Source organism: Vigna radiata, unplaced genomic scaffold (assembly GCF_000741045.1).
Source record: "Vigna radiata var. radiata cultivar VC1973A unplaced genomic scaffold, Vradiata_ver6 scaffold_381, whole genome shotgun sequence".
In the NCBI taxonomy this organism is placed as follows: domain Eukaryota; kingdom Viridiplantae; phylum Streptophyta; class Magnoliopsida; order Fabales; family Fabaceae; genus Vigna; species Vigna radiata.
The window spans coordinates 54,864-78,588 of record NW_014542418.1 but is presented as its reverse complement, the minus strand read 5'-3'; the positions used below and the strand labels follow the sequence as shown (position 1 = coordinate 78,588).

The 23,725-nt window shown below is 31.4% G+C and overlaps 1 protein-coding gene across 1 annotated transcript; it reads right to left on the bottom strand.

The window, feature by feature from the left end:
- Window positions 1-16,318: 16,318 nt before the first annotated feature.
- LOC106780077 (transcription factor MYB97) lies at window positions 16,319-18,307 on the bottom strand. The gene is made up of 3 exons (XM_022776863.1): window positions 17,912-18,307; window positions 16,681-17,563; window positions 16,319-16,602 (listed from the first exon to the last, which is right to left on the bottom strand). The coding sequence occupies exons 1-3, from the start codon at window positions 18,287-18,289 to the stop codon at window positions 16,319-16,321; spliced, it is 1,545 nt and encodes a 514-aa protein (XP_022632584.1). The 5' UTR covers window positions 18,290-18,307.
- Window positions 18,308-23,725: the final 5,418 nt, after the last annotated feature.

The following is a 23,725-nucleotide window of genomic DNA, read 5'->3' as shown; positions in this document are numbered from 1 at the left end:
TTTACAAATGTCTAATTTTTGTTGAGTTTTTTATAACTCTTTCCAAGAAGTGTTCTTAGAATAATCTGGTCCAAATCTTTGACACCCATTACTTATGTCTTGTTTACTTGAGTGGATTTGAGGGAGAGTAATTGAGTGGATTTTAGAAGATTTGAAGATAATTTTTTTTTTTTTTTGTTTATTTGAGTGAATTTGGAGGTAATCGAGAGTGAATTTAGAAGTAAATTTTTTTAATCTGTCACATAAATTAAATCTTATACTAATTCTTACAAATTTTACTTCCAAATTCATTCTCGTTTACTTCGAAATTCACTCAAATAAACAACAACAAAAATTATCTTCAAATCTTCTCAAATCCACTCAATTACTCCTCCTCAAATCCACTCAAGTGAACAAGGCATTAATGTTTTTCATTTCTATTTTTGTGTTACAGGACATGATGGAACAAGAAGAATGTTAATATACTCTATGACACCTTTTTAACAGAGTCTATATCATCAGTTAAAATACCAAAATTACATAATTTTTGTAGAAACTAATTTACTTAACAATTTTCTATTCATAATTTTGTAATTGTTTTTTATAAATCTCACTCGTTAACAAAAAGAAAATGTGTAAAAAAGAGTGTTCTTAGCATAATACGAACACTTGGTTGAATAAAAACCACACAACATACGTTAGCTGGATCAGAAATGTAGAAAATCTTTACATCGAACAAATAATTCATGACCCAACTAGAATTAATAGTACTAAACAAATTTCTATGTGTAGTAGCTGAGCTCTTTATGATACAAGCTATTGATTGATTGAAAAATAAAGAATAAAAAAGTAATGGATATTTCCAAAAGAAATATAATGATTGAAATCACTTTCAATATAAATTTTGAACAGAATTATCTATCAGAAAATTAAGATATATGAGTTAAGGTGAATTATAAAAAAATTTGAAGTGTGATGTAAAGTTTAAAGTGTAGTAAATCCAAGTTAGATGAAGAAAGCATGGAAGATAATTTAAGTTGTAGAATTATTGTGGGAAATTGAGAGAGACATGGCAGCAACTTGGTGTGTTAAATTATTTATGAAAAGAAGGAAGGTTTTAAAATAATATGTAATGATATGTGATAAGGGAGGGATAGAAAAGAGTGAGTTGTCTCTCTCAACTCCAAATGTTGGTATCCAAAAAGAGAAAGATCAATCCCAATGAAGCTACGTATAGAGTTGGCTTTCTATACACTTTCTCAAATTTAATGATGTTTCTATCTCTCACACCTAAGCATTGTGTATGCATTATTGACTTTCCATCTTCAAAATTAGTGCCCATTAATTCATGTATCAAGTGTTTTTAAACTCAAAGCCACGTATCTTTGCCATTTATTTATAGATAATCTTTTCTTAAGAATATTATATACTTTTTCTAGAGTTTTTTTTATTGTATTTTTAAGAATTGGTAAATTACATGTGTCAAAATGAACTCTAAGACACGATATTATTATGTTAAGAAAAAACTTTAAATCTAATTTAACATTATAAAATTAGTTATAAAATAAAATTTACACTAATTAATAAATTATATTTTAACTTTTTTTCTTTCATTTGACTCTTCAAAACATATTTGAATAATTTAAAATATATGTTTTTTATTTTAAAATTTATTGAAATTAAAAAAAAAAACAGTTTATGATTGGTAAGTGTCCAAAGTTTCACATTGACTACATATAAAATTAATTTAAAATATATAAATGAATAGAGACTTCATCTTTGTAAAATAAAATTAAGATTAAAGTTTACTTCTTAACATAAATTAAAGTCTACCCAACTAAATAATTAAGAATAATTTTCATCTTACAATTAATTTTATAAAAATAAATGAAAATTAAAATTACTTTTAGATATAATATCAATATTTTTTAAATCGATCGTGTCCCATGTTATCACTATCAATGTTATTGCATCATCACAATTATGTTATCAACATTAGAGGAAGAAAAAAACTATATAAAGATATTATAATTTTTTTATTGTTATTTCGTGTTGTCGTTATATAAAAGAGTACAATTTTTTTGAGGTTATAACATAGTACATATATGCTTGATTACACGTCTTTCAAAATTTGATATTCAAAATATTGAATCTACAATATGATATGAGCATGTTTGGTAAGAAATACAGACTAATATTATTTTATGCAAGAACAATTTTTAACCTCAAAAGAGACGAAAATTATCTTATCACATATGCACATGCAATATGGTAAGTACATAAATGAAAAGAATATTTAATATTATTTAGAAAATAAACGTAGGATGATTTCGACGTCTTTATAATATAAAGGAAACTAAATTTATGATTACTGATAACGGCGTCATTTATATTATATCGAAAAATCGTTGACGATGAGGAAATTGGTACGAGCAATCAATGTCCAAATTTCCGTCAAATGATAAGTTTTGGGGAATTTACTTCGAGCAGCCAAAGCGTAGTTTTTGCTAAGTTGGTCTACGAGTAAGACACGACACTATCTACAATTTAATGTGTTTGATTGAAGTTAGGTTTAAGTGACCGAAATTATATATATCTCCTTTATTTAATTTAAGTTTTAAGTAATTTATAAATTTAAATATTTTCAATATAGCTTTTATTAAAGAAAATAATTTTATTGAATATTTACAATATTTTTTTATAATTTAATTAAATTTTAAGTTTTTTTTTTATAAATTTAAGTATTTTCTAATGGAGTTTTACTATTAATAAGATGACGTGGCTCTTATATTTTTATCATATAGTTTTCTTGTTTTTATATATTATAAATGTGAACTTGTGATTCATATAAGATAAGATTATTATTAACAAGTATATTTTATTATTTTTACGAAAAATATGGTTATATCGAAGTGATTATGTGCTTTTTTTAATGATTTCTACGTTATTACTTACAAAGACTAAGGTTTTTAATTGATATAGTGATAGAGATAATTCATTGTTAATTAACATTTTTCTACAATAATAATAAATAGTCATTTTACCTTAATCAGTTTTATATTAAGAATAAAATTTTACAACTTTAGTATATGAAAATAAATAAGCAGTAACAATTATGACGATAAGGTATAGAAAATAGAGTATTAGAATAAATAGGCGTATTAAAATAATGAGACAATATTTTTTTCAAAAATAATCTTATAATATAAATAGAATTTTCTAAACGCGTCTCATTATTTTAAGAACACTCTACCTCTCTAAAACACTCTTCTTTTCCCTTCCTCTTACATCTCTCTAACTTTTCTCACGATCGGATCCTCTGTTTGACGATCAGGAGATACTCATATGATCACTACGTCAAGGACTACAAATTTCATTGATCAATTGGGCGAATCGAGCGGGTAAGTGGTTAACCCTTTTTCTCTAGCGTCTAGGGTTCTTGATCCTACGAAATGGTTCTGTTTGCATGGATCAAGAGTTTCTTTCCTTCTCTAACCCAAATTAGGTTCTAAAGGTTCTCTCCTATCACCATTCGGTGATTTGTAGGTGTTTTTAGATATTCCTTGTGGTGCAAGTCACGATCGGGGTATTTTTTAGACCGGTACGAGTTTGCGAGAGGTAAGGGAAGCTAGTGGGTCACTTTAAAATGTATGTGTGCTGTGAAAATGTATGGTATGTGAATATCAAACTGATTGAAACATAAATGCAATTGGTGTTCTTGATAAATTTGGAATTTTGGTGAATTTGATGAATGTTATGATAATGAGTAGTGGAAATGAAGGTAGAATATGTTTTATGTATGTTTATAATGTTGTAATTTGATGTTGGTAAAATGAATTGTGCTAGTTGGGCTATTGAAGAAAAAGGGTAATACTGGTTGAAGATGAAATGGTCAAAAGTGGGGTTTAATGTAGATAATTGGTGAGTAAGGGTGGATGAACAGGGTTATTGTATTAGAGGTTAATTAGTTATGAACTGGTTTGAGGCAGGTTTGATACCTTGGAAGTGGCAGAAATTGGAGTTGTAGGTAGGAAACTGGGATAAAGTAGAGTTCTACTTGTGTTAGAACTCAATTTGGAGGAAGTGAGGTAGTGGAAACTTGAATTTGGAGTTATGTGTGCAAATGGTTAGTTTGGGCAGTTTTGGTAAGTCATTTTTGGGACTTGCTAGAGTTCCTAAGATGCTTGGAATTGTGCCATAAATGGTAGAATTCAATTTGAGTCTTTAAGTTGAGTTGTTGTGAGTTTTTGGGTGAGATTTTGAGTTTCCTTATTTAGTTTTAGGTTAGAAGTGTTTAGATAACCTTAGATGAGTATAAGTAAGTATATAATACAATCTAGGGGGGTTAGAAATTGGGAAAAATAGTTGGAAGTGGTAAGTTTGGTGTAGGGGACGTAGTTCTGTAGATTTGGTGCTGCAGATTATGCAGACTCGTTGAGCAAGTGGAGTCGTTCAGCGAGTGGTCACAGTGACTGACTCACTGTTTGATGATCCGCATAGTGAGATGATGCGCTGAGCGATTGGTTGAGGTATGGGATCACACTGTCAATTTTATTCGATTAATGAATAGGTGCGCTGAGCGAGTAAGTTGAGAGTCTTGTCCACTATCTAGGGAGTTTCGCTTAGCTAGAGATGTCGTTGAGCGCGAGTTCAAGGTCTAGTACCACTGGGAGTTTATTCGCACAACGAGATGGGTTATTGTGTGAGAAACCTCTATATTCGCTCAGCGAGGGTATGTGCTGAGTTATTGGTCCAAGTTTTAATTTACTCTTTATTTCCTTGTTCTAGTTTGATTTAAATGAAGTTTTGGGATTTATTATGAAGCATGCATGCATGTTTTATGGTATATAATTAAACATGTCATGAGTTATGTTTCAAAGTGAAAGTATGGTTTCAAAGTGGTGAAAGTAAGGTTCTAAAGTGAATTCTCCTGGTGAGATTCAAGTGTATTTATAATGAATGCAGGAGCTCAGTCTTGGGGGTTATCCTGAAACTCCAATGGTCTTTCATTCTCATGTAGAGATGATTGATCCATGTCGTGAGGAGTAGCAGAAGGTCTTAGCCTTGGAGACTTCTAGTATGCTCCAAGGTCCGGAAGAGACTAACCTCGTGACTGTGGTAGGGTGAAACCCATTGGCAATGATTTTGCAAAGCAGTAGAGGCCACCAGGAGTGCACGACCCGCCATAGCTCGACAATTATTCTATGTCCGGACGGTCAAAGTCGGTCAAAGTCAGTGTTGTGTCATGCATAAAGTGTTTTATGTTATGAATGATTACTTATGATTGTATGAGTTGTAGTATTAAATAATATGTTTGTCTTTTATTTAAACTAGCTTACCCTGTTGTTCGTTGTTTGTGTTTTGTATGTGTTGGTGTTCTTTCCTTTGCAATGATCATCCTGTGAGTGTGAATAGAGAGAGATGAGGTGTCTCTGGAACAAACATTGGACGAAGGATGTAGTTAGTTTTAGAGTAACTTTGTATATAGTTTTGATTAGTCTCTTGTATATAAAATTTTAAATTCTATGGTTAATTTGGATGATAATAAAATTTATATTTTATATCTTAATCTATAATTGTTCTATCTTATTAACTATATGATTACTATAATATGGTTTACAGCTATATTTTGGGATGTTACAATGACACTCAATTAAAAAAGAAGTCAAAGATTTAATTGAAAAATAATTTTTAGTATTTAATAGAATAATTTTTACATTAAGAATTCAACTGAAAATATTTAAAATTATAAAAAAACTTAAAATTTAATAATTTTTTTTTTATTTAGGTGTTATAGAATTTAATTTTATTGTTAATGAATAACGTAATTGTCTTGTATCTTTAACTCGTAAATAAAATCACTTTGTTTTCCTCTCCAAGTTTTTTCAACTTTTCCGTCAACTTATTCTTAGATATAAGTGAAGAAGAGATATATACACAAAAATAAAAAGCACGTCATTTTATTAATAACAAAATCAAATAACACAATACTTAAATTAAAATAAAAAATATTTTAAATTTTAATACGAACATAATTTTAAATTTATAAGATATTTAAAATTTTATTGCATCTACTTTCTATATTAAAGATGGAAACTACTCAATTAACACATGTTGAACTGGTTTCTAAACATTAGTTGGTGTGATTAAAAATCTGTCTGCATTGGAGTAAACAGAAGTTTTCACTTTTTAACATATAAAAATGGGAAGCAGAATTTATTTAGTTTCAAGGATTAATGCTTATAAATTTTATAAGAGCAAATCAAATTCAAATTAATAAATTACTATGATATTTGTTCGTAAGGAGATATTATTTAATGACATCACTACTAAAAGAATTGGATTTAAAATCGCACATTAGACTTCGATTGAGCGAAACCAAAATCTATAAAAAAAATGGTGGCATTTTCGTAGTTTAGATTAACTTTTCTGACCCGATTTAAGGAAAATCGAGACATATAGACAATATGACCACGGTTCAAACCCCACCCATTGCCTAACACCCTGAGAATGTCTCAGTTCACTAGGACCCGAGGCAATATACCCTATCTTTTGTTGTAATAATTTATATTATTGTAAAAAAAAAACATTGTTCAACGGTAATATTCCAACATTCAAAATTTTCAATGCTAATTAATTTTGTAACGTTAAAATCATTAATTGGTTTAATTTGTTTTATTCTTTCTTATCTCTATAAATAGAGAGCTCTTCTCCCATTCCAAAACACCAAGTTTAGTCTTTCTCATTCTCCTTTCATTATCTCTTCCTCTTCTAAAATTATCCTGGGTATAAACTCTATCAAGTTTCTTGCTAGTTCTGAGATCTTCAAAATTTTCTGAGAAGTTTTTGTTGTATCTTGGGAGACTTGTGCAACACATACAGGATAAGTCCTTAAGGACAGTGAATTTACACGCCTCAAGAAATTACATTTTGAATTTTGGTCAACATTTTTACTACAATCTTAAGGACTTGTATTTCAGTCTCGTTACTATTAAAAGTAAAAAAAGAAAAAAAATGGCCATGCTGGTTCAAAATATCTGGTGGGTTGTGTCTCTGACGAGGCTTCACACGTGGCTGGCAATGTGATCTGGTTTTGCTACAACGTTGGAAGTTTGCAGATTTTGTGGAACCACGCAACTTCACTGCCCCTGAAATTGTTGTGGTGCGTCATGGCGAAACAACTTGGAATGCTACTGCAAAAAAAACATAAAATCCAGGTTTTCTCTCCCTTACCAACAGGTTTCATGATTTCATTGAATATTGCATTTTAGGTCCTCCAAATAAATGCTTTACAAAGGAAAGTAGCATTATGTGTGAACACTCAATTCATGACGGGGTTCATGGTTTGGTGATGCCTATGATGTTGTTCATGATTGGAATAGTCATAATGGTGGTGTAACTATAATGATAGTCATGGTATTTGAGATGCTCTAGTTGATGTTATGTGATAGCGATGTTACTATAATAGTTAGAGTAAGTCAGTGGCATAGGTGCTAACCAAGGGTCTAGGTGTGAGATGTTAGGGATGACATCGAGGGTTAGAGATCAAGGATTGAGGATCGAGGATCAAGGATCGAGTAATTCGTTGTGATTGAATTATAATGTAATGTCTAGAAATCTTATTGATATTACTATTATGTATGGGGTGTTTGATTATTGTTGATATAATCAATATGTTTATATCTTGTTGTTATGATTGTTTTATCGGTAATTTATCCCACACGTGTTTGTGCTTGTGTGTTGTGAATGATATTATCGGTAATGATCGTATAATGTGTTATACGTGAACAAATGATGTTACAGATGATGTTGAGGCATGATAGATTCGAGAGATGATGGGGACAAACTTGGGATTTTATTTAAATTCATAGCATTTGAAGTTTAAAGATAATGTATTTGGAGTTATTTTATTTCGTTCGTTATTTTCATTGGACAAGAGTTTTTGAACTATAATGTTTTGAACAAATTATGCACGTTAAATGTTGAGGTTTTTGAAAATACATTGTCGTGCTATGTAAAAGTTTGAAATTTACCGATTTTTGAATCACCCGTGATATCCTGAAATTTTGGGCATTACTTACTACACTAATTCTCAACTTTTATGCTACTACCATCGTCGATGTGTATCTCTGTTCATAAATTAATATACTATAGTTTCAAAAAAGAAAACCAAACAAAAGAATGAAATGCAAAGATAAACTAATGCATTTAAAATAAGACACTCAAATTAAAAGCAGTAATAACTCATAAAGATTATCAAAAGGAATTTCTAGCATAAAAATAATTTCTTAGCTTAATCTTTCCAAGGTCTCTCTTACTACCACTTACCTTACATGTGTAATGCACACATTCTTTATCACAATCAGTCTCAACCTTTAGTATTTTTGTATATCAACCATCAAACTACTACCGTCACACCATTTCATTCACCAAAAAATCTCAAATCCATGAACCACAGCTAGACACTATTTCTAAAAGACAAGTGTATTGAATAGACTCGTGAGACTCTGGACCTATCATACTTACTACCAATTATTCATATTATAATCACATCCAAAAACTCATGTTCTTCATCAAGTCATGATAGAGTTAACTTTAGTTGCTTCCTAAGTATGTCTCCTTCATATCATACCAAAGCCTCATTCTACTCTCACTACCTAGATATCAATCTTTAGGTGAGTTACATACTAGTAGAGTTAGGATAGTCTCACTCTCGGTTGCCTTTTAATGCACTTCGTCGTACATGCAATAGTAGTAATTTTCCCTTGAAAATACTACATGGACTCAAACTTCACCATATCAATTCAAATAAAGTTCACACAAAAAAATTCTACATTTACTAACCATAATCATTAACGAAAATCAATCAACATAATAGATCCACTACCTAACGCCTTCTTGCTACCACCCAACACATATGCCACTACATTTATGGCACCCAACGATGCACAAATCATGCGTAGTGATAACAAGTCAAAACTTAAGCTTTTTAATATTTTAAAGTGGCTTCCAACGGTAAAACCCTAGCACTTAGTGGTTCACACGAAAAGGAAGTAGCAAGCCTAAAATCATGGATTTTTCTAGATTCCCAATAGTTATCACATATACTTATTTTAGTTCTTCTCAGTTCAGATTAAATAAACATATGAATCTTATTCAAACAAGCACACTAAAATTCTACATTCTAATATCATATATTTAATTGGGCATGAGTTAGCACATTAAAACACATTAATTGAGTTCATATAGTCATGCATATATGTTATAGATCTTCACTTGCATATGATCTATTGATCTCTCAAACTTTAAAAATACAACAATCAACCCAAAATTCAATCCTCTCAGTATTATCGTTCCTGTCACACTTTAACACACTAATAAATAAAAACTAGAATATTATTTTCTTTTCCTTTTCATAGTTTAAACATCCTAATAGTAGCTTTTCTTCAACTAATGCATCTTAAATCAGTTCAGATATTACATAGCAATTCAAATACACCAAACTAAAAGCCCAACCTTTATGGAGAATCAAATTCAACCATAACCAAACCCTTTGAATATCATTTCTATTTCTACAATATATCCATAGTCAAATTTCCCTTTTTCATCCAACAATTTCATCAATGACTAAAATAATTTTCCTCTATTATTTCATACTTCTAAAATAATTTTTACCCATCTTCATTTCATCACTCATAAACATAATTCAATTTCATTTCAATATTCAATTAAAATTCATCATCATTTCAATTCATGCAATTATAATTGAATAAGATTAGAAATAATTGATTATCTTCCCCTACCTAAAAGTATTGATCCCTTAAAGTCCAACTCTTGCCAGTATACTCGTTGGGGTCGATCGTTGCTTAGAACACCCCAACCTTTAGTAACAATGAAAATGCCACAAAAACCCTCACGAAGACCCACTTTGTTCTGGCTGACCTAAAAGAGAATCCCATCTTCTTCATTACTCACTTGTGGAGGTGTTATTTTTCCTCCTCTCATTCAGCTAAGCATCCCCTTGACCATTGTGACCTCCAAACCCCAGCGTTGGGTTTAGGCAAATCTTCATCTCCTCCTTCGAATGATACCAGGGCTCCATCTCCTCCACCATGCACCTCACTTTCATTTCATTTCTTTCATTGGTGTCGTTGAAGTTCGAAATCCCTAAACCTTATTTCAATTTTGATCTGGATTGCATGTAGAGGTGGGGGGTTTCACAGTGCACACTAGAGGGTTACACTTGTTCTGCATGGTCCCCATTGACGTGAAAGGAGATAAAGGTGATTGAAGTTCAAGGAAATGCGATTGGAGACCCAAAGAGTGTGAGAAAGGACATTGCAAAGAGATGAAGGAAAATAGAATGTGCAAAGGGGCACTAGTGTAAAGCGTTCTATTATGCCTCTAAAATGCTAAAAAAAGGGTTTAGAGCGAAAGACTGGAGAAAATTTTAATAAATGGGGTAAGTTTACCTCGTAAATTACAAAAATGGGGTAGTTGACTTAAATTTACAGATTAAGGAGAATTCGTCATGAGTCCTGACAACTTCACAATTGAAGTCCCGATGAATTCTTCATAAAATTTTGAAAAGGTGAAGTCATTTTGACCCATGATGACTTCTTTGTAAATATGCTTAACGAAAAGTTGTAATGTGTAGTTGAGTGAAGAACAAGCGAGTGAAGAATTGGGAAAGATTGTCGAGTAGAGTTGAGAACTCAACAATATTAACAACTCGGCATGTTCGAGTAGTAAGGAAAGGTCGGCTAAACAATTGAGGAGGTTGAAGATGTTGGTAGATATGTAGATAGCTTGAACAACAAGTGGAACATATGAAGAATTCGACAAGACAAGCAACTAGAGTGGTGAACATGATAACATTGTAGAATAATGCGGTGAACTCGGCAAGATAGTCGAGTAGTGTAGTGAACTTAGAAAGATAAACAAGTGAAGTGGACATGCCAACTTAGACAACTAAATAGCCCGGGCAAGTGCCTGGAAAGCTCGTATAGCTCGGGGGAGCATGTAAAGAGCTCTAAGCAAAACTCGATATAAAGCTCAATGGAGAGCTCATCAAGCTCGACAATTTAACATAAACTCGACAAGCTAAGTTTTAGAATGTAAGTGATAACTCCTTATATTTGCATATTTTTCTTTTCTTAGAAGTTCTTGTTAGTCTATTTTAGTCTTTAATTTTCTAGTATTAGAATACTTTTAGAATTTGCTTTATATTTTGTAGTTTTGTGAAATTTTAGTTAAAAATAGATTTTTAGTATATATTTTTTAGTACATTTGTAAATAATTAGAAAATTAGTATTTTTTCTGAAATTCCTTCAATAAAAATGTTTTGTTTTAATTAGGTTTTAATCACATTATTTTACTTCTTAATTTCATTTTAACCCTTTAATTCATTCTTTTTGATTTGGATCAGATTGGGCTTAGATGAAAATGCTGATTGGGCTAATTTGGTTGCATATAATTCCTGTGCAGGGATGTGTTTACAATTGGGCTGCTGGTGAAATTTGATTGGGCTTAAGGGATGAAGAGTGTTGGACCGTTGCTGGTTTGGCTCTACTGCCACCATTGTGATTATTTGAATAGCAAAAGACTGGATAGATTGGAAACAAATTTGGGTCGCAGCTGGTTGACTTCCCTTTAGTAAAACGACTGCGTTTTGGATGACGTTGTTGCAAGAAATAGAATGGGATTCAATGAAACTGTGCGTTTTGGCTAGTCTGTTGCTGCCTTGGACTTTGCTCGAGCTGGAGACTTTATTTTGGCAGAAAACCCTCCCTAGAGCTAGGGCTTGTGTAGGAGAGAGCGAAGCTAGAGAAAGAGGGTCCATGGCCTAAATGTTACTCGACCAGAAGCTTAGTGAAGAGTAGTGCACGTGCGAGAGGCTTAATCGGAAAAGAAAGCAGCAAGAGGATCGGAGGGTTGAGAAGCAAAGTGAAGAAGGGGCCATTGGATGAAGAGGAAGATATGATGAAGGTTCTATTTTTTTTCCATTTTCCCACTTTTCTTTTCAGACCCTATATAAAGGGATTGTTGTCATGTACATAGAGAGACTTACAGAGACTTTTACAGAGTTACACATTTTACATACTTTTGATTTTTTGGTTTTTCTAGAATAGAGAGAGCGATCGCGATTTCTAGGGTTTCATCTCATTCTTCGGTAAAACTCGAGTTCTTGCACTCTCGCTCACTTCTATTTGATACATTTTCGTTTTTTTTTTCATTGTTCATTGTTCCTTGTTAATAATACTTCCATTCGTGATGTTTCTGTTGAGTGTTTGTGATGTGATTTTATTCTTTTCAATGTTTTCCTATTCTCGTGTGCGTGTGTGAATATTTTGATTTGAAAATTTATTGAACTTTCTGCACTTCTACAATTCCTTTTTGGAGTTAAACGACCCCGAGGTGGGCGTGAAATCACGAGAGGTCTTATCGAGTTAGATACAGAAGTTCAATAAATAATAAAAAAAAAATAATATTTGTTTTTCATGTTGTATTTTTTTTTGTTTCTGTTCGTTCATTTTAATTAGGTTTTGTATATTTTAGAATATTGATTAGAAACATGAATTAGATTTAGATTCATTGTGAATTTGATGAACTGAGTGATGATTATTGACTTTTAAGTTATGGAATTGAGCTTTAAGACCCTGTGATGGGCTTATTTTACCAGGATGTCTTCCTAACATATAATCTACCACTCTGGGCATTGATTTCGTATGAATTTGATTCTAGTTTTTTATTCGAACCAATTCTCCTTGCCGACTCTGTGGTTTTTGTTTTCATATTTCTTTTGATTGTAATATCTCTGGTAGTTGATTTGCATATAGTTTTAATTTCCTTTTATTTCATATTATTTCTTATTCAAAAATAGATTTTAGTTTTAATTCATTTCTTTTTAATTTCATTCTTTTAGTGTCCCCACCTTGTTTCATAGTAAATAATTAGTAAATAAGTACAAGACTTTAACCATACACTTTAATCTTAACAAGCGAGTCCTAGGATTGATATTCTGGTCATCCCTATGCTACATTAGTGGGGACCAGTTCTTTGTTCTGATTTTAGGCGACAAAAATCAGTTTAACACGAAGTCGTCATAAGTTAGGACAACTTTGGTTTAATTGAAAGTTGTCTTCATTCCTATGACTTTCATTCAACATGTTTACAAAGAAGTCGTCACCAATCCTATAATTTCATCTTTTCAAAATTTTGTGAAGAAGTTATTCTTATTCACGAGTACTTTAATTTCAATTTAGAAGTCGTCATAACTTATAACTTAATTATGACTTATATTTAGATTATAAATTTTAAGTCAATTATTTCATTAATCATCTTAGTTTTGTATATTTTCTAAATTTTTCTTAAAATCAGAGAAAGGACAATATTTGAGGAAGGAAAAAAAACAAAAATAATACTTTGATATGGTATATTTTCTTTTACATTAAAATGATCCAGTAAGTCTTACTCTTTTAAATATTTATTAAAAGTAAAAAAGATAGTTTTGGAAGAAAAATTGAAAAAAAATTGATCCAGTAAGTCTTACTCTTTTAAATATTTATTAAAAGTAAAAAAGATAATTTTGGAAGAAAAAATTGAAAAATAACATTTGAACATGCCAATGTATCAATCCTATAAAAAACAATTGAATTAGACTGTGCAAACATGATTGGTTATTAATCATGGTTGTGCATCATCAAAAAAGGGGGAGATTGTTGACAACACAATTTCTATATCAATCTAGTTTTTTATGATGACAACACATTGCTTAATGCATATGTTTTTTGCGGTTATTATATGTTCTTATGCAAATTAACTGTTATATCTGTTGAACATGTTTTTGTACTGTATTGCATGTTCCTATGTTGATTAATTGATATATATATATCTGAAACGTGTTTACATGGTTTATGTGCTATGTACTAGGCATCATTTCATATGTTTTACTACACATGTTTTAAAGCTGAAAATCACAAGCACTCTTATGAACTTTGAATTGTGTGACAAATTTTTAGTACAGTCGACTACATTGTGAATGTATTCGACTATGCTAAAGTCTTTGTGCAGATTTTGAGAATCAGTACTCTGTGTATTTTTTAGAAGAAAAGAATTTCAAAATGTTTTACATGGTTGATGTCGACTATGTGCTTTACACATTCGATTGTATCTTTAATCTGATTTGGAATTCTGTTACGCTCTTGCACTCTAACAGGTATATTTTTAAAAGTTAGTTGAGCATTGATGACTTGGTCAACTGTATTAAATGTGTTATGTTATTTGTTGATCATGAGCTACTAAGTTGACTGAACTGTTATAACTGTCATAATACAATCGACTGAATTAGTAGCGTATTCAACTGAGAATCTAACTGTATAACATAAATCTATAAATAGGCTGAACATAGGTTTGTTCAGAGACTTTTGATGAACTGATAATTTTCATTTTTATTTCAGATTTCTCTTAGCTCCAAGAATTCTCCAAGAAGACGGTTGTGATCTTTCTTGAACGAGATTCATAGAGGAGACTTTCTGCGCTTACATTTGTTGATCATTATTTGCACAAGAAAGGTGCTTCTGTGTGATCGTGTTGAAGGCTTGGCATCCTGTGAAGACTGCTGAATTGTGTTGAAGGCTGCTGAATTGTGTTGAAGGCGTGGCATCCTATGAAGATTGCTGGAATTGTACCTGTTGTGATACAGGGGGATAGTTCACTTTGAGGATTGTTCAAAGTGGTGTTGCAGATTGCAGAAGAGGGGATTCTTGCTGCAATTCTGGTTTTGTTCTGCAGTTATATTTTGGTTTTGGGTTAGAGAGGAGATTTATATTTTTGACGTAGAGGTCTTCTATAAATTCCTTGTTGTAAAAATCGCAACCATTATAGTGCATTTGCTTCCGGGTGGAAGGACATTGGATGAAGACATTGTTGGCCGAACCAGTATAAAAACCTGTGTTTGATTTTCTTTATCCCTTATCTTTTACATTCCAGTCAACTCTACTTTTTACGCAGCCAACTACGTATTTTCCGCTGCATACAATTTATAATTGCTTGCATTTCAAGAAAGTTCAAAAAGCTTTATACTTTGTTTTCAAGATTGCAAAAAGAACTTATTTTTGAAACATCACCAATTCACCCCCCTCTTGGTGTAAAAAGAAGCCTACCTGTTTTCCAACAGTAAGGAGAGGTCGGCTAAACAATTGAGGAGGTTGAAGATGTTGGTAGATATGTAGATATCCCGAACAACAAGTGGAACATATGAAGAATTCGACAAGACAAGCAACTAGTGGTGAACTTGGTAACCGAGTAGCATAGTGAACTTAGAAAGATAAACAAGTGAAGTGGACATGCCAACTTAGACAACTAAATAGCCTTGGGAGGTGCCTGGAAAGCTCGTATAGCTCGGGAGAGCATGTAAAGAGCTTTGAGAAAAACTCGATATAAAGCTCGATGGAGAGCTCATCAAGCTAGGTAATAGAAGAGATACTCGACAAGCTAAGGTTTAAAATGTAAGTCGGCATAAGTTAGGACAACTTTGGTTTAATTGAAAGTTGTCTTCATTCCTAATGATTTTCATTCAACATGTTTACAAAGAAGTCGTCACCAATCCTATAATTTCATCTTTTCAAAATTTTGTGAAGAAGTTATTCTTATTCACAAGGACTTTAATTTTAATTTAGAGATCGTCATAACTTATAACTTATATTTAGATTATAAATTTTAAGTCAATTATCTCACTAATTATCTTACTTTTGTAATTTATAGAATAAATTATATTATTTTTTAAATTATTTTTCAAATCAAAGAGAAGAGGATATTGGAGGAAGAATAAAAAAACAAAAATAATACTTTGATATGATATAATTTTTTTTTATATTAAAATGATCCGGTAGGTCTTACTTTTTTAAATATTTATTAAAAGTAAAAAAGATAATTTTAGAAAAAAATAATTGAAGGAAAGTACCGGAATACACTAAATAAAGATAAATGTATATGGTATAATAATAGAAAAAAATGAAGATATAAAAATATAAATGAGTAAAGCGGTTGATTATTTTAAAGCCAATTTATATTATTTTGATTAATTTAATTAGTATTCAGGTTTTAGTTAGTTTTTTTTTTTATAATCCCAACGTATCATATAACTAAGACAAATTATATATGCCTTGATTATAGAATTTCATAAATAAACTTAAAATAAATCCTTTGTTAGAGGCTGCTGTAATATACACAGAATGAATGGCTAATCTAACGCTTCAAACAACAATTAATGGATACCATTTGCATATACACGAAACTTGTTGATTAACATTATCCATATATAGCTTCCAAAATTATCTTAGCAGAGACCAGGCAAATTGTCCCAAGGGTAGCAACCTTGGTTTTCGTTATGGTTTGTGGTGTTGGTGAGAGGAAACAATGAAGCCACGGGCTTAATATCAACTCCAAAGTTGTCATCTGTCATGCCACTACCACAGGGTTGTACATTCAACCCTTCTTGATCACCATTGTTCAGCCAGTCATGACCCTCTGTGTTGGAAGATGGAAATACCGTAAGCAATGATGACAACTCCTCATTCGTGAACTTGCTCAAGTCAGGTGCTTCTTCCTTTGCCTTTGCTGCTGCATGCATCATCATTCAGATGGAATCAATCATCAAATTTTCAAAACTTTAAGCATAGTAACAAAAATGAAACCAACCTGATGCAGAAGAAGGCCAGTAAAGAGAGCTAGATGGAAAGTCCTCAAAGCTTTGGCATGCATCGAAAAAATCATTTCCCTCGTTTAAACTCAAGTGGGGTCGTTTCTTTGAGTTCTGACCCGAAGCCAACGCCTGAGCCTCCAAGAGAAGACCCCCCAGCAAGCCGCTTCTGGTTTGGAAAGAAGGGTCGTTGAAATCAATGTCAAGCTTAATGTCTTGCTCTTGGGGTGGTTTGTAGAACTGGCTTGAAGGGAGATCCAACTTGGGTTGGAAGGAGGAAGAAGAAGAAATGCCTCGGTCAGATTCTACGAAAGAGGGTTGAAAAAACGGAGAGAAACCTGAAGAAACTGGGAATCTGAATGCATCAAGATGAGGGAATTGGGTTGTGAGAGGAAGGTCAGGGAGGGGGTTGTAGCTTGAAGAGGCACGGTAGCGTTTGAAGCGAAGAGGGGTGCATAGGAGTGGTTCTGGTCTTTGGAAGGTGAAGGAGAGAGAGGAGGGTGAAGAGGAGGAGAGTGGAAGAGGTGACTGGTCTAAGAAAGTGATAGGTGAAGAAGTGGTGAAGGGTTGTCTGTGATGGAAAGGGGAACTCAGAGGGGAATGTTGAGTTACAGATGGAGATAGAGGTTGTTGTTGTGAGTGTTGTTGCTCTTGTTGTTGTTGGTGATGATAGTTTTGGTGGTGGCTTTGTTTGAAGAACTCAAAGTTTGTGAGATTGTTATTAGGGTTTGATCCTGTTTGTGTGAAGCATGGAGAAGGATTTGGTGTTGTGGAACAATGGTGATCATTCTCATCTGAATAGAGAGGGAGACCTTGTCTTTGGCGACGTTTGATCCTTGTGTTCCAGTAGTTCTTGATCTCATTGTCTGTTCTTCCAGGCAACTGTGTCGCAGCAGCAACCAAAGAAACAGAGTTCAAAATCTGGTTTTTTTTACTACATTAGTGCAATTTTAGATGGAACATGGTGCATTAAAATGTTCAATCAAGGATCACTTAACAAGACATGTCTAAATGCATATAATACACCAATCAAAATTAGGACAGTTTTTTCTGAAAAGACTAAAATTAAAACTTACCATGTTAACAAGCACAGACAAACATGTCAATCTTTAAGAATTGAGAACTTAAAATATTTTTATTGTAGCTTTAGTTTTGGAGTGATTAGATACATTTGCAGATACAATATATATTCTGAAGCAGTGAAGAAAAGGAGATAAAGAAAATGCATACCAGAGCAGCCATTCTGGCCCATTTGTTGCCAAATTGTGAATGGAGTTCAATGATGAGCTTTTCTTCCTCAGGAGAGAATGCACCTTTTTTCAAATTGGGCCTCAAATGGTTGGCCCACCTAAGCCTACAACTCTTCCCACACCTATTCAACCCTGTGTTCCTCTGCACTGCATTCCAATTCCCTTCACCATGTTTTGTCACATAATCTATGAGAACAGCATCTTCTGCAGCTGTCCAAGGACCCTTCTTCAGAATCACCTCCTCCAATTTGCCACCACCCTCACCACCACCGCCGCCACCAAATTCATTGCCACCAAACGCAGCCAACAACCCATTTTCCCCATTGGCATCACCATTACTGTTTGCCATACCCTCCATCAAGCTCCTTCACCAAAACTTCCCCCCTCTTGCTATCTGTTTAGCCTCTGCAATTCTTTGTCCATAAGCCAAATACTTAATTTATCTTCACGTGCTCAATGCATTCATCTTATGCAATAAACTGTATGTTAAAGTGTGTGTGTGTGTATAGGTTAATTCCTAAGCTCCAAATAAACCACTCTACAAAAAGAGAGGGTAGGAGCTAGGAACTGGTTTGTGGCTGCGGCGGCGGCGGCGGTGAAGGGTGGCAGAGGTTGTTGTTTTGAATGGTGGCAGAGGTTGTTGTTTTGGCGTAAACTGAATGAGGGTGCTTTGTTCCACAGTGGCTTTTGAAGGGACCGAAATTTAGAGAAAGTGCTAAAATTTAGGTTCCTAGAAACTCTCAGAGCCAATGGTTCTTCGTAGCCCTTGCTGTCCTCTAAGCTTGTAACAACTCAGTTTTTTGCTGCTACGTGGAGATTGAACAGAAGGGACAAGCATTAAGACAAACACATGGTGTTCAAAAATAGAAAATCCATCACACTAAGGCAATGAGCTTGAATTTGCATGGAAAAATATGTGGCATGAGTTGTCACTATAATGCACACAGCACAGTAGTGTGTTGTTACATCCTAGGTTGCATGAAACTACGTTGGAACATGTCGATTATAGAAGTATTTTGAAACACGTCATGCATGGGGAATATGTGTTGGACATTGTTTATAGAAATTCTACAATTATTAATTCGTTATTTGAATTAATTAAAGAAATATAACTTAAATATGTTGTTAAAAATATTGTTTTATTGATTTATGTCCCAGCCAAAATCACAAGAAGCTGAAATTAATTTTAAATAATGTGAAACCACCCACGTTTACTATACACAGGAGATGTTATTTTTTTTTTATCATAACAAAAATAATAAATTTTAATTCAACTATAGAAATAAATATAAGTAATTTTTATAATTTTTGAAGATAATTTTTATTTATTTTGTAAGTAATATTTTTATTATAAATAATTATTTTACTTTAAAAAAATATTAAAACAATTATTTAAAAAGTTGTGACTTAAAAAATAAAACTCGTAAGATAATTATTTTAATTTTTAAAAATAATTATTTATAAGAGAAAAATCTAATAATTTATATGTATTATTTAACATATTTAAAACTAAAACTATTTTTATCAAATTTAGTTGAGTAGTCTTCCTGATGTCTTGAGGTGTAATCGAGTTCTCAATTACTACAAGAGAGGAAGTCCACTTGGAAAGACTCGACTACGATACTAAAGTTACTGGAAAGTATAATATTTGTGAGTAAAGAAGGATTATAAGATGATTTTACTTCATGATAGATAACATATATTTATAAGTGTTTTAGGTCTTTTAAAATAAAATACAAACATATATGCATATGATAAATGAATTTTGTTAACCACAAATGGATTGTGTTTATATCACATAATCAAATCATATATCTTATTTGTTAGATCCTTGTCGATTAGGCCTAAATTGGATCTTGACAAATTATACAATTATGTTATAATAATGAATTGAGTAGATACATAAGTTTTTCCGAGCTCCAAAGTTATAATAACTTTTGAAAGTGAATAAAATTATTAAATGAACGAGTTCACATGCGTTATATTCTATTGTATATGATTAAAACCTTTTAGACACAAAATCACTCGAGTAATGAAAAATGATTGACCATTAAATACTAACTCGGCTCGCTTTATTGGACACATAATAATTTGTTTATAACTTTATTTTTTACTTAAATACATCCTCCAAATTTTCTCTTTTCATTAACGAAGGGTGTTTTAAGTCACGATTAACCTTTAAGATTTCTTCTACTACTCCTTTTCACTTAGGTTTAAGATACCTTTAACTATTATAATCAAATATTTATTTACTATAGATTTTATCTTTCCATAATAATACTTTAACTTATTCTTATCCTATTTATTTTTCCTGACAAATAAAATTATAACTATTACAACCAAGTAATATAAATGAATAAAGGGACTCCTAAATGAAAAATGAACAATTAAATTACGATCACTATTGGATATAAATATTAATGAATAAATAAACAAGATCACCGAGTTATATAAATATAAATGAATAGATAAATAGTACTATAATGAAAGCTACAAATAAATAAATAAACAAAAATAGTGTGTAACTAGACATAAATATAAATAAATAAATAAAATAATATTAGAGACATTTCATTGAATTTAAATATATACGTAATATAAATATAAATACATTAGTAAAATGATATTAGGGACATCTCACCTATATATAATAGTTAAGATAATTATCTCATTTCCTTATCTCGGGTAGAATATATATTTTTTCTTTTCTTCCTCTTCTTTCTTTTTTTCTCAATATATATATATATATATATATATATATCAAAATTTACTATATAAAGTATGTTCTTCGTAGTTCCCTATGTATATTATTGAATACAAAGCATAAGTTATTTTCAAAACATGATCCAGACAAGTGATATAGTTGGAGAGTGGACTTACCTCGAAAAATTAGTGATATTTTACTCCATTTTTCTCCTATGAAAGTTGATGCTCTTTTTTTGTTTGATGCGTTTTTCAATTAATTCTTAATTAAACATATGCAAATAAACACAATTATGTATATAAGAAATATTATTTTTAAAAACAATGAAATTTTTTTGGAATACAGTGTTTTTGTTGTTAAGCAAAAAAAGAAACTCAGTGTTGTTTTTTTTTCAGCTGTTGTCTTTTTAGTATGTTTGTTTGCCCCTTATATAAGAGGGTATTCTAGTTTCATGTGATAACAAGTGAGATATATCTCTATCAATTAATATGTTGGTCCAAAAGTGTTTCATAGAATCTCAAAGGCTAAAACAACAAAACAAATATGGGAGATCTTGATAAAAACATATGGAGATAGTGACAGAACCAAGAAGGTGAAAATGAAAACATTACAAAGATAGTTTAAATGTTTGACTGTGGAGGAAAGTGATACAGTGGCAGATTATTTCGATAGGGTGCAAGAACATGTTAGTGCTATGCGTGCATGTAGAGATATGATCATTGATCAATATGTTATTGACAAGATCCTCAGGACTCTGCCACCAAGATTCGACCACATAGTGGTGACTATTGAAGAAACAAATGATCTAGAAACCATGGAGGTGGAAGAGTTACAACATTCATTAGAGGCTCATGAAGATAAATTAAATGAGTATAGATAGTTTCAAGATCTAGTTTTGCAGACTCGACCCCAATTTGATGGAAAGGGAAACATGTCCAAAAAATTTGGAAAAAGAAGTATAAGGAAGCTCAAGAACAACAATGAAAGACTCAAATGATTCTGAAAAATGAAAGAATCACAAGTCAGATCAAGTTTCTAATCAAGAAAAAGATTAGAAATTTGACAAAAGGAAAGTAAGTTGTTTTAATTGTTAAAAGCTTAGGCATTTTCCTAAAGAATGTTAGAAGGGTGAATGTGCGAAGAACAAACTCAAGAAGCTAACCTGACACAAGATATCATATCTGATTTGAAAGCAGTGATGTTGTTAACTCATTGGCAGGTGTACCAAATCGTTCAAAGTGATAAAGAGTAAGTTCAGAGTATCGTTCTCCCAAAGAAGTTGTGTTACGTTATCTAATGAAAATTATTTACCAAAATCAATTTTGTAACGATGGAAATTTTGATTCATATCAAATAACATACTGAAATTAACAAAATATTAAAATTTGAAATTAAAAGTTTAAAGTAAGATTCGTTGGAATTGAGTTCATGCCTTACATTACAATAACTTTATGAACAATATATTCTGCATTCAAACATTAATATTACTGTATTTTGGTTTAATCCCTTAAAACAAGTTCTAAAAATATTAATTTTTTAAGTAATTAAACATAACCCTTGCATTAAGATCTGATGTTTATAAATGACCTTCTCCTTTCATTCTTATCAAGAGTTTTGGATAAATGAACGATCTTTCTTTGTAGCTAAGCAAAGGCAAATAAAAAACATTGAAACAATGAAACATAGCTTTATAACACTCTCAATCTCCCAAAATTGGAGATGTCATAGAAGCCAACATCCACACAAGAAGGAACTGATCTTGACGTTGAAAGAAATTAAAATCTGGATTTAATCTTGAGACAACAACATCTAGTGTAGTGAAGAAGCGGGATGGAGTAGAAGACGAATCCAAGAAGTGTTGTAGCGAGAGGCCGCATATGGTAGTCAAAACTTGTTGCTCCCATAGTTGAAATTTTGCATTATTAAGCTTCAATCTAATTTGTGTAGGAAAGGTATGGAATCGAGAAGGAGCAGATTCATTGGTGGATATGATGAAGAAGAAGTCATGACCCAAACTAAAATAGTCCCTAAACTTTAAAGAGATATATCATAATTAATACTTAATCTTAAAGAGATATAGGCCCTAATCAACACACTTCACCTTGAGGTGTTCGGTCATACTATGACAACATACACATATTCGGTTATGTGAAGATCTCCTGCTGTTACTCTTTAGTCTTAAAGACATTGGTTGAATACGATTAGTCATAGATTAACATATTACATTATTTAAAGATAATAATAAAATATTTATATAGTTAATAATTAACATAATTCTATTACATTCTAAAATTATATGTTACAATAAATATAAGATAATATTTAATATGGAAAATATATAAGAAGACATAAAGATAAAGATGCTTTCTTTTATTAATTAATGTGTCACAACTCCACTATTTTACACTTTTTAAAATTATATACATAAGTACAAATTACATTTACAATGCATATGTTTGCTTGACATCAAATCATCATTCTCAGTCTCTTGCTTTTCTTTTTAAGTTTCATATCTATCACTGAAACATAAAAATACAAAAATTATTGATAGATTCGGGAGATTCAATACCAATAAACCGTAAACAAATTCATATGACAAATAAAAATATTATTTTTAATATAAAACCTTTAATACAATATTTATATATATGTCATTCTATTTATCCAATGTAAAATTTTTAACTCACCTTAAATTCCTAATTAGTTTTTCTCATATCCGCAACCTTAAAACAACATTCAAGATGCATTAATTATTCAATTAAATTTCGTTAAATAAATACATAATGATATATATATATATATATATATATATATATATATATATATATATATATATATATATATATATATATATATATATGGGATTTGCTAACGAGTGTATGCCTGTTTTTCAGTCGGTACATCTTAACAATGTGTACCGGATTATAGTAGACAAAAATACCCTTATATATTATGGATTCTAAGTTTTAGAGTCAAGGATATTTAAATAACTTTCACTCTCAAAACTAAAAAAACAAGAAACCCCAAACCCTTACTCACCTCTCTCATCCTTCTCAATCCTTTATCTTTCATCTCTCACTCCAACCTTTT